This window comes from Felis catus, chromosome B3 (assembly GCF_018350175.1).
Source record: "Felis catus isolate Fca126 chromosome B3, F.catus_Fca126_mat1.0, whole genome shotgun sequence".
In the NCBI taxonomy this organism is placed as follows: domain Eukaryota; kingdom Metazoa; phylum Chordata; class Mammalia; order Carnivora; family Felidae; genus Felis; species Felis catus.
Window position 1 is genome coordinate 21,436,822 of NC_058373.1, and position 16,200 is coordinate 21,453,021.

Below are 16,200 nucleotides of genomic sequence, written 5' to 3' on the forward strand. Positions count from 1 at the left end.
GTCCAGAATTTCTGTTTGGTTTTTCTTCTTCTTTTTAAATATAATTTCTATCACTTTATTCCTATTCTGTATATGCTGAGACAGCATTCTCATAATTTCCTGTAGATCTTTAGAAATGTTTTTCTTCAGCTCTTTGAATGTGTTTACAATAACTGATTTAAAGTCTTTGTTAGAAAGTCCAACATCTGGGATTCCTTGAGGCCAGTTTCTTTGATTGTCTTTTCCCTAGGTGGACCTAGGTGGATCATGCTTTCTTGTTTCGTTGTATGTCTATTTAAAACTGGGAATTTTGAGTAATATAGTGTAGCAGCTCTGGAAGTCAGATTCTCTTCTCCACAGAGTTTGTTATTATTGCTTCGTATTGTAGTAGTTGTTGCTTATTTAGTGATTTTTCTGAAATGATTCTGCAAAGCCTATATTCTTTGTTGTGTGTGGCCACTGAAATCCTCCCCTGTTAGCTCAGTGGTCAGCTAATGACTGAACAGAGATCTCCTTAGATTCTGGGCTAAACAGACCTCCTAGTCTTTGCTTAGGGGCTCTATGCATGCACATCTTCAACACCCAGCCAGAATTTACATCTTTCTCTTAGCTTCTGGTTTTCACAGAGCCTTTAGGTCAGCTAGAATTGGAATCTTTCTCCCTTGTCAGGTATTCTCTGAGCATGTGCATAGCCCTATGCATGCATATGGCTTTCTAGATTCCCAGGAATATGTCAGAGCTTTTGAAAGCCCTATGGACATCTCATTTCTCAGCCTTTTCTCTGGAGATTTTTGGTTAGGCTCATTTGCCTCAATTCTGTTATTTATCACCTTGGGGAATAGGGACTAAAATACTTGTCTGTAAATATTTTTGACAAATGCCCTCTCCCCATCCTCACCCCTGGCTACTAGTTTTAGCCCTGAGGTAGTTTCAAGTCAGGGGAAATTAAGACAAGTCTTTTGAGCCAGTCTTTCAGGAAGCCACCAGACAGGTTAAAACAGGTAATTACAATTCTTTGTGGATGAGGTCCTTTCTGCTTCCACTGGTACCAGGAATTCAGGCTGTTATTTTCATGACTGCCACTGAACTGAGGAGTGGGGGATGGAACTAGGCAATTGAAATGCCACAAAGCTCACTTAAAAAAAAAGGATTCAGTAATGTTTCTTGAATAAGCACTCCACAAATTGTTGCAAGCCATTGGTTCATTTCCATCTTTCTAAAAAGGTTGATTCTGAAAGTTTTGCCAGTTTTGTTGTTACTTTTATGGAGAGATGGATTCCCAGAGTTCCTTACTCTACCTTTTTTTTTGGTAACTTTGTCTCCCTCAATACTTTTGGTATGCTAATAAGGTGCAGAACCACACACAGACACACAGACACACATACACACACATACAAATACACACAGTTTGGTAGCGAGCTCCAAAGTTCATTAGCAACTTCATGGGATTACTTTCCCAAGTCCAGCCCTCTCTACAGTCTCCTTGGTGTTTCCAGTACTCTGAAGCTCCCCCTTTCCAACCTCCAATCAGAAACCTGGGGTTTAATTAATCCACTCTGCCCTGCACTTTCACAACTATACCTACTTCCAGGGCCAAGTGGCAGGAGGATACAGAGAGAGCAAAATGCAATAATTGGCCCCACCTTCTTGGTTCTTGATGCAATAGGTAGGGATTTCACTGGACCACTGGATCTCCTACGAATGACTGAGGGGAACAATAGGAAGGGAAAGAAGGCACTCTTGGAATAAGCAGGATAAGGTCTCAGAATAATTTCCTTTAATATTGAAAGATATACGACCTCATTTTATACCCCACGCTGAAAAAGCAAAAAGTGTTAGTTGTTGGGAATACCCTCTTTGCCTCCAATGTCTTCTCCCTCCAATCCAAAACAATAAGACAGTAACACAGTACACAATCATGTCACTCCGTGCTTAAAAATGGTACTAGCTTCTCATAACACTTAAAAGCCAAAGTTTATTGCAATGTTAGGTACCAAGGAGTGTGTTAAAAGGAAACCTTATAATCTCCATTGGTAATTTTCTATGATACAAACAGTTGGTGCTTTCTCAGTGTTATGTAAAGAGCCATGTAAATGCAGCTTCAGGTTTTCCCTTCTAATTCAACACCAGCCCTTAACCTCCTCCTCAAGGATTTCTGTTACTTATATACATTCAAACCGTTTCAGAATCTGACCCCCATCTTCCCTTCCTGCCTCATCTTCTTCTTCAACCTCAAACTTACTTCATAATCATTCCATCATCATCAAAATGGAAAAATAAAATCTCCTAGAACTTGACAAACCCTTAAGTGCCAGAGCATCTGATGACCTCAGTTTGAGAAAGTTTGTTCTAGAAACTTTCTACCATGGATATTTGTAGAACCAGATGAATGAAAGCTGCTTTGTTGATGCCAGGGGCCCCAGCCATTCTATATACCAATATGTTGCTACCCTGGATTTGAATATTATTTAATTAGATTAATATGGCTGCACTGTTTATTATTTTTCAAAACAATATTCATTTTATAAAATATGTCAATATTCTCTTTCAAGTATTTCAAATCATTGGGTCAAACCACTTATGACTGTTATTCTAGTATACCTAGTATTTGGCTCAAAGGGATTATTTCTTTGGATGATAAGTACTTTTGTGATACAAATGCACTTTCTTAGACTGAAATACTGATTTCTTAGCTCTACTTCTATCCATTTTCACCAATTTGAATTCATGGCTTCTGTAATTATTTCTGTGTTTGGATTTACTTACAGATCACGTAAGTGGCTTAACTAGGTTTTTATTTCACACATTGTGGTAGTATTTACTTCAGAGCAAAAATTCTTCCAATTTAGGATGTTTTGAAAAGAGCACTGAGACCATTTTTCTAATATATGAGTTTCAACTGGTGGGCCAGAAGAACAATTCCTGAGGGCTAGCCTTTTATATCAGAGGAAACTAGAACCAAGTGAAACCTATAAACTGGCTGGGCCCAAAGTAATCATTCTCCTGTCTTTGAATAGAATTTAAGCTGTACTTGATTTATGACAATATATGCCCTTCCTTTTACTACTTTATGTGTATCTCCTACTAAAATTGCTGGGAGTTCAGAACCTAATTTGTTTTATCAGTCCTAGTTAATTATAGCTGTGTTTGTCCCTCTCACATTTCAGAGATTAGTATAGATTGTTCTACAGGGTTGTCTGTTAAAAGGCCACATCCTAATGCCCTAATCAGTCTCCAATTCTATTTGTTTATATATATATATATAAATATATGTATATTTTATATTATTTATATATATCTATATATTTATATTTGTTTATATATAAAAATATAATTCTACTTGTTCTGTAAATTAATAAAATGAGAGATAATGTTACCAGATTAGCAACTGGCATTGCATATCATGGCTCTTCTTGTTTTAGTTTGTTTTCAAGAAAAATAAAAGGCTCTTTATGATTAACATTTTGTCAACTTCAGTATTCTCCTTGAGATGTGCCCATATTTATGTTAGGGATGAAGGGCTCCATCAGCTCTGTCTTTATTATGCATCCGTCACCAGTGACAATAAACAACATCAACAAGAACAGCAATAAGAACAGCAGTAGTAGCATGATAATGTTGTGAGAATTAAGAGAAATTGTGTAGATGAAAGTACTCTGTGAGCTATAAATGCTATGCAAGTGTAAAATAATGTGACTATGTGAAGTAGGTATGATTATAAATCTCCAGATGCTTTCATCGGTGTCTTACTATATCTATTATTTAGGATATTTGGTTTGGACATTCTACTACTAAACCTGAAAGCAGCTTAATTAAAACACATTTTTTTGGTTGTTGTTAAGGTCTTGTAAATAATGTTTTCAATTTCATTCAAATAATAGGTACAACAATACATGAATTTGTGGCACTTTTGTAGTAACCTCTGAGAGAATACCCATAGATGGCCTAACTTTCTTGGAGTGTCATTGACTCTTACCTAATAAATATAAGGTCCAAACTTATGTTCTCATAGTAACAGTTGTGTGTGTTTCCTAAGGAAAGAACTTAGACATTTGGAATTCTGTAGGAAGCTAGTTACTAGAACTTGTTTTATGTGTATTCATCTTTTTTGTGTGTGCAACCTTCACCTGCAAGGCAGCTTATAAATTATATAGAAACATTTACTTAATGATAGAGTTCAATGTTAACCTAAAAACATAATGTTAGTGGAACAACAAGGTCCAGTTTATACTTGAAGAAACCCGTGTTTCAAGGTTCCATGGTATTCTATATTGAGTTCTAAGATGATTCTTACCCTGTAATTTTATTCCCAGTCTACAGATCATAAACTTGTCTAATCCAGTCCAAAATTTATATCCAGCTATTTTAATTTCCATCTACTTCTTCATATGAGGCTGTCTTTTAAGTTTCGTAATTATAGTGAGAACACCCGGGGTAGAACCTGGTTGGTTACACTTTACTTACAGAGTTTTTATTTTATGTGAAAGACTAAACAAAGAACAACACTTAAGTCTTAAGTCTTCTGGCTTTCTCATTATTTTTTAATAAGCAAAATAGTGAAGACTTACCAAAAGACTATTAAGCTCTCTAGGATTTTAGCTCTAGGTCACATCATTTATATATACCAACATGGGCACACTTCAGACCTCCTTGATTTCTAGAATTCAAGCCATCTAAATCATTAGCCTTTTCTGTGTATATTCCACTTTCTGTTGAAGCAAGACTCTGGTCACTCACTGAAGCTCTTACTAATATCCTAGGTTATCTCTCCCTTACTTCCAACATAATAGTGTCAGCTCTAGCCCTTCCTCTATTGCCACTAGGACTCCACAGCTGGGCAGAGAGAAATGGAGGCATTGTAACACGTTTATGCTACCATTTGCAAACACTAACATCATTGTGGTGTTCCTACTGACTAGTTCTAGGTCCCTTTTAGCCTCCCTTTCGCTATGCCCCATGCTTCATTCCCTAACTGCATCCTTGTCTTTGGGCTGTAGAGAGTCACTGATGAAGGTCATGGGAGTCACCTTGGATGTGGTCCAATAAAGTCATATTGGCTAGTTTCATTTAGGTCCTCAATACTCCTGCTGAGAAATTGCTTGGCTAGCTCCTTTCCTATCATATTTCCCCTAAAGGTGAACTCAAGTCCTCCCTAGTGGCTTCAAGTCTGTAATGTGGCTAGGGGATACTCTTTCCCCATTCCTATCATTCCTTCCTATGTATCTGAACTTGCCATTAGTGTAAAACTCTTGGCCTCTCTCCAGTCTTCTATTTATTCTCGAGGAGGACTGATTTTCTGATTGGTGTTAGGGGATCAGGACACCAACTTGCTTTTTTTCTCTCTCTCTTTGGGAGCCACCTGCTTGCAAAGAGCATTGGTTCTCACTTTTTTCTTTGCTTTTTTGTTTGTTTGTTTGTTTGTTTTGTTTTTGTTAATATGTTAAGCTTAGTGGGGAAAGCTGATTCTGCTTGTGAGAAGGGAAGCTTGCAGGCGCCTGTAACTGAGTGGGTGTGGCTAATTCTGACTAATTCTGTGTATTTGGCAAGAACTGAACCACATCCTCTAGCACAACTTGTATTACTGATAAAGCTGATACTATTTTTATCTTTATCTCCATGTCTCCCTGAACAGTCAGGTAAGGAACAAAATTGTCATTTACTAGACACATTAAAACTCCAACATTTAATCCCACTTTTTCCCCATAATCCAAGAAACTTTGACTCCTATTAATTTATAAGATTAAGACATTTGGATCAAATCTTCCCCAAACTTCCCCCCCATCACTACATGTTTGTCTTTCTATGATCTTGTCTATGTCAGAAGAATCACCCACCTCCCTTCTAAGACTCCTCTCTCTTTCATGCCATCTTCTACTTACGATCTCATTTCTCTCCTTCTTGTCTTTCTTGTTAGGGTCTCTGTTATCAGCATTTTCTCTTTCTGATCACTTGGGAAGAGGAAGCTAAATAAAATCTCAAGTCCACAAATTGCTGCTTTCCTAATCAAGCTTAGAGGAAACCCAACACCTTAACCCAGATCCACAAATATAAGAAACCCACTTGACCCAGAGATTTTGGGGGAATCCAAACCTTCTATTATAGGTTTGTCTAGTTTAAGACCCATAGATGCTTAAGTACAAGACCAGTAACTATTAAAATGTATAATTTGTGAATTACAGCCTGCATATTTGAATATATCAGACATGCAAAATAAAATTTATATAAATAGAAGATATGAAAGAGTAAAGAAGAGATAATAAGGAGGCATTGTACACCACGTATTCCCAAACCTATAATAATATACTTGTTATAATTAAATATTAAGTTTGGTGCTAAGTTTCCCTGAAGCTATGGGTAAAAGGGAGAGATACTGGCTTACATAATTCTCATTGTTCGAGAAAAGGAAGCTGAATCTCTGACAAAGTTTTTTCAGGAAAGATGTTTTCCTACTCAATTTCTCTGGAACCTGTCCACCAAGGGATGCCAAACCACAAAAGGAATGATGTGTTCAACAGCGGATTTCCAAGAGACACAGAGATGGCCTTCAAGTTCCAGTTGATAAAGATACATGTTACTTGGTATTAACCCAGTATGATGAGATAGAACATTTTGGTTGACAAGTTCCACCGTGGTTGTACTGATAGAAGTTATTTATAAAATATTCTTCCAGCAGCCCTCTTGGTTATCTGACATTATCCATACCTTCAAGCAAAGAAACAACACCTGATAGCATCGACAGTTTTGGTGTTGCTGATATTAGAGATCCTTCCTGAAAATCATGGGTAGCAGAAACATTTGTGTATTTAGACTTCCTAGTTGCCAATAGTAAAATCAAAGTTTTCAACATAGAGGGAGAACAGTTGATACCCTGTTTGACATTCATTGAGAATAGGATGGAAACTTGCATTCAAGTAAGGAGACAAAATTTTTAGTCATTGATTCATTAAAAAATATCAAGCTCCTGCTATACAGAGACACGCAGGCTTCTTGACCTAGTCTAAGGTATGAGGTGGTCAGGGAAGTTTTCCATAAGTAATTGGCATTTGAGCAGAGATCTAAAAGGTGAGTAGGCAGAGGGAACAACATGTGCAAAGCCCCTGTGGCAGGAAGGGAGTGTTGGCTTTGAGGAGATGAAGGAAGGCCAGCGAGACTGGAATACCAAGGATGAAGGGCGGACAGTCCAGGGTGAGGCTGGACCTGGGAGCAATAGAAACCACTGAAAGGCTTTTAAAGAGCTGATGGGGAGGGGTGCAACCAGATTAGAGTGTAGTGAGTGCAGAGTGAATTGGAAGAGGAGAAATGATTATAGAGAGCTCAGATGCTCTCAGAGCTCCAATGCTTTCAGAGTGCAGAAATTCAAGTGAAAAAAAGATGATGGTAGCTTGTACTAGACTGCTGGTGGCAGAGAAGGAAAGAAGTAGGAGGGGGGCATGATTTGTTCAGAAGGGGAAGAAAACACAATTGGATGATTTGATAGTGTCTGTCTTGCTGAATGAGATGGCTAGTGGTGCCACCGTCAGAGCCCAGAGCACAGAAGAGGATGTCCAAGTTTGGGAGAAAAACCATGAGCACAGTGCCCTAAGTCAGCAAAGTGGACATGCTGGATGGGGCTTTGAGTTAAATATCCTGCGGCAGTGTTGTCCTAACTAAAAACTGAATCATATCGTAAATCTCTGATTGAGGGACTAAATGTTGTATCTTACAAAATGATGAACTTGCTAGAACTTTATATATAACTTTACAAACAGTAAGGGAACGCCATGCATTTGGTTCTTGCACATGAACCCTCAAAACACCCTGCATGGAGGGAGGAGCACAAGTGTCTAAACTTCCTGTGTGCACACGTTTGTAAGACTGAGTCATGCAAATTGCTGGCCCAGGTTGTGAAAGATACCAGACAACAGGGAGGTCCGGAAGGGACTGATGCCAACAGCACCTTCCACAGAGGCTCACTCCTAACTGGACCTTGCAGAGCGAATGGAGCTGGGGGATGACAGCTGAAAGAAGACCTGGAGAATCATCAAATGGCAAACAGTGATGCAGAAAATAAAAACAATCTGGTATGTGAAGAAGATTTTTTAAAATGGCAGAGATGTCTGAGTGCTCAAAAATGTGATTTTAAAAGTAATCACTGGTGTCAAATTGCTCAAATTGCTCCTCAGCTGTCCTGGTTAAGAGTGAAGGAAAGGTATCTTCTCCCCAAACCTCCTCCTCCTTTTGTCTTTGATATTCACCTGTGGTTCAGCTTAGAAAGGGTCAATAAGGGAACCGGAGGGGCAGGAATGCACTCCCATCACCCTTGCAGATCTCAGCCAAGGGAAACGGGAAGTAGATGTTTTTACTGCCCAGCACACTTTCATTCCTATTACGTGTGCACAGAGCCCCAAGAGGAAAATGCAGTTTGGTAGTGACCTGATAACCACATTCTTGGAAGGTTGCTCCAAGAATGGTAAAAATCCAAACAATGTTGGGGGAGGGGAGAAGAGGAAGAAACGGAGTGAAACAAAACACAATTTCCATTGTAAATTACAGGCTGTGATTAAATCCAAATTAATGTCTAACTAGAAAGTGGAAATTTTAGATTATTAAGATTGGGGTAACTTATCTTTCTCAGGAAGAAATAATTGTTATATTTTGAATACTTAGTCATTACTATTAAAACAGCAAAGGAGTATTTAAAAGTTGTATTGAAAATGTACCTTATTAAGGCCAAAAGTTGGTGCAGATAACCCTTGAATTTGGCAGGTTGGATTACAAGGTGACTAGGTCTACGAGGGGAGAGCAGTCAGAGACCTGCAGCTGCCAGGGGCATTGTCTTTTCTGTGGGCTGAGGCAGAGTCACTGGCCTTGAATGTGCACCAGCAAGACTTCAAAGTGTATTATGAATTCTGTCATAATTGTTGAGGCCTTCCACTGGATGGTCTGCTGATATACACACGTAACTGTACCAGGGAATGTTAATTCTGAGTATTGAAGGACAGAATGATAAGCTAGAATCACCCTAGGCATCATCCTTCTACCTTCATTGTTGGTTGAACACTTTGCACCAATGTTTTGTCAATTATCACAATCTTTAAATAATAATAAAAAATCTTAAATTGCTTTTATTAAGTGATAAATGTTCTTAAAATTATACGATTAAAAAAATATAGGTAGTGAAGTTTTATGGTTCCTGTCTACCCTTTACTGGTTACTCTTTCCGGCTTCAGGAAAAGCAATACTGTAAAATTTGGAAAATGTCATTCTTTCTGGCTCTCCCTGACCTGACTTCATTTGCTCATTCATTGATTCGTGCACACACGCATTCATTCATTCTGCATTTATTAAGCACTACCATATGGATGATGCTGATATTGTTGGGACCCAGGTGTGAAACACACCCTGCCCTAGTTTTGACACTTCCACCTTTGTGGGGGACAGACACTGCTGCCCCTCCCTTAGTTCCCAGTCTCAGAGAACAGAGGAGGGAGTCTACCTCTGCTCTGCCAGATTGGGCAAGGAGCAACCAAAGCATTAAGGCAGGATGAGGAGGTCAGTTCCTAGGGAATACCATCCTTGATAAAGTCAAGGACAAGTCAAGGGCAGGGAGAACAATGGCCTCCCTAGCATTTACACAGCTCTGCACCTGTTCTCTCCATTGATGCAGGGTATCAGAGTAAAAGCTCCCACTTCGGGAGTGGGCAAGAACTGTCAGGGCTTTTTTGTTCAGTTTGGTTTAGTTTGGGCCTGGAATATTTGCAATACCTGTCATCATTCACTTCTTTAAAAAATTTTTTTAAATGTTTATTTGTTTTTGAGAGAGAACATGAGTGGTGGAGGGGCAGAGAGAGGGAGACACAGAATCCCAAGCAGGCTCCAGGCTATGAGCTGTCAGCACAGAGCCCCACGCTGGCTTGAACACACAAACCATGAAATCATGACCTGAACCGAAGTCAGAAGCTCAACCTACTGAGCCACCTAGGCGCCCCTGTAATCATTCACTTCTATAAAGAATTTACAATCACCGTTTCACAACTAGAGATTTTCACACTATTTTGGAGGCAAACACGTAAAAAAGCCAGTCTGAACAAACAAGAGAACTCCGAGTGAAGGTTTAAATGAACGTCTCCATTGCCCTTAAAATAGGGTGGAGGAGCCCGCAAACCCTTGGCCCGAGGACCCATTGCTGGCCCCGCGCTGGGCACACCTCTCGCATGTGACACGGATGCGCTCGTCGCTGGACGACTGCTGCTCATCTTCCTTCTCCTGGAAGTGCTCCTGAACACACTGTTCCTCGAACTCATGCAGCCTCTTCAGCTCCTCGTCACTGAGAAATAGTTCTGCGGGAAAGAAATGTTTGCTGAGTGAGAAACCAACCCGGTGCGTGAAGAATCAATTTCGTTGCGTCATTAGGAATTTCCCAGCCCAACCTGAATTAAGCGCCCTTGTCCTTCACTTGTAGGCAGTTCTCTGACTACTCCAATTGTTTGTTACACAAACAGGTTGTCATATGCAGCAATCATTCTTACCCTGGAGCAAAATGGCTCACTTTTTAAACACAAAACACCACTATTAAAGCTATTCGCAGAGTGAAACCAAGTATTATTTTCTGGAGAAATTTTGTGTGTGTTTTATGGATACAGTCAGGTGGACAGCATAATTTTCCCATCCTCTTTAGATGCCACAAATTACAACATTCTGAAAGGAACTCTGAATCCACATAGAAGAGTCATTTTCAAGAACTCTGTCAATTTCTGATCTCTTTCACGAGCAGGCTTTTGGTAACACTAATTACTCATAAACTGACAGAACTGGAATAAAACCAACATAAAATGGGAAGCATTCTACGAAGAACAACAGTTGGACTAGGGTGTTCTGTTTTCACACAATTTAAAGTAGTATGTAGTGTCCAGTTGGAACACCCTTGAATTAGCCCAAGATAGAAATGAGAGAGTCCTGTACATACTCAATCCACGATCCTGTTCATCTTGGTCCCCTTCTCTTTTCTTCCTACAGCGACCGCTAAGACGCATAATGATTATATAGATGTGGCTTAAAATGATCATTGGTGGAGGTAGGACTGGTCGGTCATGAAATGTCATTATCAGCTGATATCGTTGGAATTTCCACACCTGGTTGGATATTGACTTTACCTCAAAGAAGGTATTGCTTTAAAAAGAGTAAATGTTTAATTAGTATTTTCCTTTTCATTTTGATTTCCCAGGGCAATCAGTTGCTCACATTGAAATGAAAATAAACATTGAAATGACCGTTTAATGCCTGCTAGTACTGACTCCTAGACTACCCTGTTTTTTGGTTTAACTATCAATGTGGATTATCTACACTCAAGGACATTTTTCTCATATAAATAATTAAGAATCAAGTGTATTGTAACTGCTACCTACTGCCCTCTTTTTTTTTTAATTTTTTTTCAACGTTTATTTATTTTTGGGACAGAGAGAGACAGAACATGAACGGGGGAAGGGCAGAGAGAGAGGGAGACACAGAATCGGAAACAGGCTCCAGGCTCTGAGCCATCAGCCCAGAGCCCGATGCGGGGCTCGAACTCCCAGACCTCGAGATCGTGACCTGGCTGAAGTCGGACGCTTAACCGACTGCGCCACCCAGGCACCCCCCTACTGCCCTCTTAAAACATCACACTGCAGTCTATTGATTCATACACTCAGGAAATTTTTATTTCATATTTTTCAAGGTAGGAGCTATTCAACTAAGCATTTTGAAGTATTTAAACCCTTAATACAGTTGAAAAAGAGTTTGAACCAGATTCTTTCCAAAGCCCTGGTCAGCTCTAAGATTCTATATTTCTGTGAAGGATTTTTTTCCCTCATATTTTTCATCTTAGAAGCTAGAAAATATTTTTTTCAACATGTGTTAAGTATGGTCACACACACAACACATTTGCCCATTTGCCAAAATGGGTAAGTTTTATAAGAAATTTGATACTGTAAGCCATTTCTTTCCTAGGCCATTTTGTCTTCTATTCTGTAAATGATAAAGAAAGTATTTTATATAATATTGCAGTAATTGTCATAGCTTATGAAATTGACATTGCCTTCTGAGCCTCTGATAATGCTCAGATCTTCCCTACCTCCGGAGACTTTTATCTAAGGAAATATTTCATTAGATTAAAATACACATCAAAGTGTTAAAATACTAAACAAAATTAAAATTAAAATGTATTTAAAAGAAAGACAAATACCATAAGATTTCATTCATTTATGGAATTTAAGAAACAAAACAAGTAAAGAAAAATGAGACAAAACAAGAAACAGACTCTTAAATGCAAAGAACTAGTGGTTGCCAGAGGAGAGGTGGGGGGGGGGGATGGGTGAAATTGGTGAAGGGGATTAAGAGTACACTTATCATGATGAGCACTAAGTAATGTTTAGAATTGTTGAATCATTATATTGTACACCTGAAACTGATACAACACTGTATATTAATTATAGTTCAACAACAAAAAATATTGAACCCTTGAGAAAAGTTTAGTGTGTTTAAGTGTCAACTTTTGACTCATGAATACACTAAGGCTGCTTAAATTTGAACAAAAGAGGTTGTAAAGATTTTACACCTTTAAAAGCCCTCCTGAAATTCTGTGTAAATCCGTGGCCCCAGATTGGAAATTTGTACTGTAATTACTAATAGGCACCCAGCCATGACACATACTTGAAAACTGCAATGAGCAAGTTCACCAGCAGGATGTTGGCTACCAGTAGGTAGCACGCCATGATGGCCGGTGTGAGCCAGGCGCCTGGGATACAGGGAGGGAGCCGCTTGCCTTCCTCATCATACTGGTTGTCACCACAAGGAGCTGCAACAAAATTTGTGTTGTTGTACTTGCTTTTTACATAGAATGAATGGAATAAATAACTTACTTATGCCGTTAAACGATCTATTTCTTTTTTAACACGATTTTCCCCTGATTTCATAAGCAAAGAAAATAACAAAGAAAATAACAAAGAAAATAACAAGCTCATTTCTGCACTCAGAGATAGTCATTCTTGACTTGTATTTGTAAACGTTTTCCCATTTCTTTCTTTGTGTTTTTCATATACAGAAGTTCTTAATTTCTAAGCAGATAGATCTTTGTTTTTTTCTGTACTGTTATCCATTAGAAAATTATTGTGTCTTCTGATTACTTAAGATCAGCTTATGTTGTCTCCTTAATTTCACTTGTACATGAACTTTGGAAATAATTTTGTTATGAGGAAGGAGATACGATGCCCTCTACCCTCAAATTTGTTAATCAACAGTTCTGGTATCATTTTGGAAAATCATCCTTTCTCTGCTCATTCAATATGCCACTTTGATCCTATGGGACCTATGTCCTGAACTAAAAAATAGAATGATTGCAAAAGTGATCAGTGAAGTAATTGCCATAAATTTATCGTCTACCTACTTTTTACTTACTTACAGTTTAAAAGAGTATTAACATCAGAAAACAAGAGGAATATTTAAGACCAGCGTAAGGCTATCAGTAATTAGCTTAGGAAGAGACTGATGAATACACACATTTCATGAACTAGAGTCATCAATTCTGTGTAAACTTACGATTAATTTCCATGGCGTAGACTATATAGCGATTGGAAGCAGGATTTTATTTATTTTTTAGTTGTGACAGGAAGGGAGGAAAGAAAATGAGATGACAATTGAGAGAAAAGTAAAACACATGATTAGCAACTTAAGAATGGTTTTGGTGTCAACAAATGCAAAGTATTCAAGCTTGGGAATTATAGATTCATGCTTGGAAACAGTGGTCTATTTAGAGGAAATTATACACATTATTAATACTAGGAAATATATATATATATTTCATGAACATTGATTTTACCATATGTTATAAAGCAATAAGAAGCTCACTAGTTAAAAAATACTGTGAAAAAGATATGAGGCTACTGGCAGATGATCATTTTAATCAACTGGTTAACCAATCAGGTGTTCTCTATATCCCAATTCACATACCTCATAAGCACAAAGAAATGCAAAATTATTATGCAATAATCAGATCAAGAATCAAAAACCTACATTTAATGAAAATATACTCATTTGCCTCTTTATCTTCTCATTAGCAAATTTAATAATAAAAAATTAAAAATATTACACTTTATGTCTGGATCATATGTTTACCTAAGCAAATATTCTTTGGAAACCAAATTAGATTTTTACATTCTGGTTTACCAAGCTACAGACACATTCAATATCTCGCATTGACTTTGAGATACTTGTAATGATAATGTGTTTGGAGTTATGTTCTGAAAGCTAGGTAGAAGGCATTGTATGAACTAGTTATCAGTCTAACCCAGTGGCAGATGATGTTTTGACAACTGTGTGTTTCATACAAGTGGAGGATATTCAAAACCTATCCCCAAGAAGCAGAACACTGGAAATAGCAGTCTGATGCTTTGTGACAGAGTAAAACATGCAAATGAAAATATGGGGGCAAACACAAGAACAGATCTGAAGAACCTACCACACAAGAGACACCATGATCTATCAACTCAGCCTGGGGAGGGGCTGGGGCCTGCACCACCCAGAAATCCATACAGGATTATGGCTTATTTCCTCTGCTAACATCCTGATTATTTTTAATCATAATAATAACAATAACAATTAACAACAAAATTTGAACTGCATAAGTGAAGAGGAAATTGATAGCCACATGGAAAATAGCCTTTGGAGAAGAGGCTTGAAGAAGAAGATGACACAAGACACCAGTCACCTTGTCATGCTCGCTATCTCATTCTCATTACTAGCTCTGCCTTGGAGTAGAAAGAAATTTACGTTGAAGAAATATTAGGATATTGGCACTGGTGCTGCATTCGTGTGATAAGATATTCACCAGGTCCAGCTAAAGTGATCAGACTAAAAATTCTGGTTAACGGTTTTTAGAAGAGAAGAAATGACTAATGTCTCAAAAATCTACATTTCATATTCTGCACTTACTCCTTCATAAAATGATTTGATGCTCATGGCAGAATAAAAAGTAATTTATTTCCAAATTAACACATGCTCTTCCATTAATTTGGAACTGATCATCTGCCTCAGAAGCAGGGAAGAGAATCTTACTATGAATTCTATTCTTACGGTCTATCTGGTCTGCAAACACCTCTCCATAGATCATCCAGTAGGGCATGTAGAAGATGTTTCGGGCCAGTCTCCAAGAAGGCTCCTCATCTGGGTGCAAAATGGCTTGACGGGCTACTCCAAAACTCATCAGCACAACCAGCATGATGACCACAAAATACAGCATGTCAATCATCTGAGTAGAGAAAACATGTGTCTTGACTCATGGGCCAGGTTCACCTGCTTCATTGTAATGCTCTCCCCAAAGACTTCATGAGTGCTTAATTAGGAAGAAGAGAGTCTCTTTCTCTTCTCTCCATCTGAGCCATGGGCTCCTAGTTTTTATACACCATGCAATACATACATCTTATTCTAGAACATTGACTCCTTCTTTTGTTCTCACTCTTTCTTCTCCTCTACTGTTGCCCATAAACAAATAGTCCTCTCATAACTGCGAGTGAAAATGAAGAAAGGGAAGAATTATGGGGGAAACATGGGAATTTGTAAGGGAAACTAAGGAGTCAGAGGAGATATCTAAGAAAACAAGATAATGAATTGAGAATACAGAATGATATTTATTCATTCATTACACAAATGCTGAGTGGTTACAGTGAGCAGTGCTCTGTTTACTGTGGATACTGAACGGGTATAATTCCTAATTTTGGACATCTCTGAAGATGAGGGCCCTTGCCAGGATAAGCTAAATCATATATCCTTTTACTCAAAGCCACGTGCACTATAAAGTGTTATTTGTAAATTTAAGATACTTCCTTTCTTCTGGGTCCGGTCCTAACACTGAAGCTGTTTTAGGTGATGTAAGGATGATATGCTGACTCATTTTTTTTCCATATAGTATGGCCCATTCTGGAAGAAATGTTGCCATGGACTTGGCCTAATCACATGAATTACCCTCAGACCAGAGTACATGGGCTGAAGATTGGAATACAGGTTGTGGAGTGACCCTGGGCCCTATTTGTCTCTGGCTTTTACCACATGTTATCAACTCGATTATTGCTATATATATAAACATATATATATATATATATACACACACACACACATGCAGTATTAGTATGTACATAGATACAGTTTATATATATATATATATATATATATATATATATACCTCTGTATAAAGCAGTATGTACTGTATGTATA

General features: G+C 38.3%; 1 protein-coding gene across 12 annotated transcripts in view; it reads right to left on the reverse strand.

Moving 5' to 3' along the window:
• TRPM1 (transient receptor potential cation channel subfamily M member 1) overlaps window positions 1-16,200 on the reverse strand; it is a 143,704-nt gene that overhangs the window by 12,482 nt on the left and 115,022 nt on the right. For 7 of the 12 annotated variants that reach the window (XM_019831967.3, XM_019831963.3, XM_019831960.3 and 4 more), the window contains 5 exons: window positions 15,046-15,238; window positions 13,531-13,551; window positions 12,646-12,790; window positions 10,925-11,127; window positions 10,166-10,298 (listed from right to left, as the gene is read on the reverse strand). In XM_019831967.3, coding sequence (XP_019687526.1) covers window positions 10,166-10,298; window positions 10,925-11,127; window positions 12,646-12,790; window positions 13,531-13,551; window positions 15,046-15,238 — 695 coding nt within the window. The remainder of the gene's footprint in view (window positions 1-10,165; window positions 10,299-10,924; window positions 11,128-12,645; window positions 12,791-13,530; window positions 13,552-15,045; window positions 15,239-16,200) is intronic. The other 5 variants (XM_019831968.3, XM_019831961.3, XM_019831971.3 and 2 more) reach the window with 3 other exon arrangements.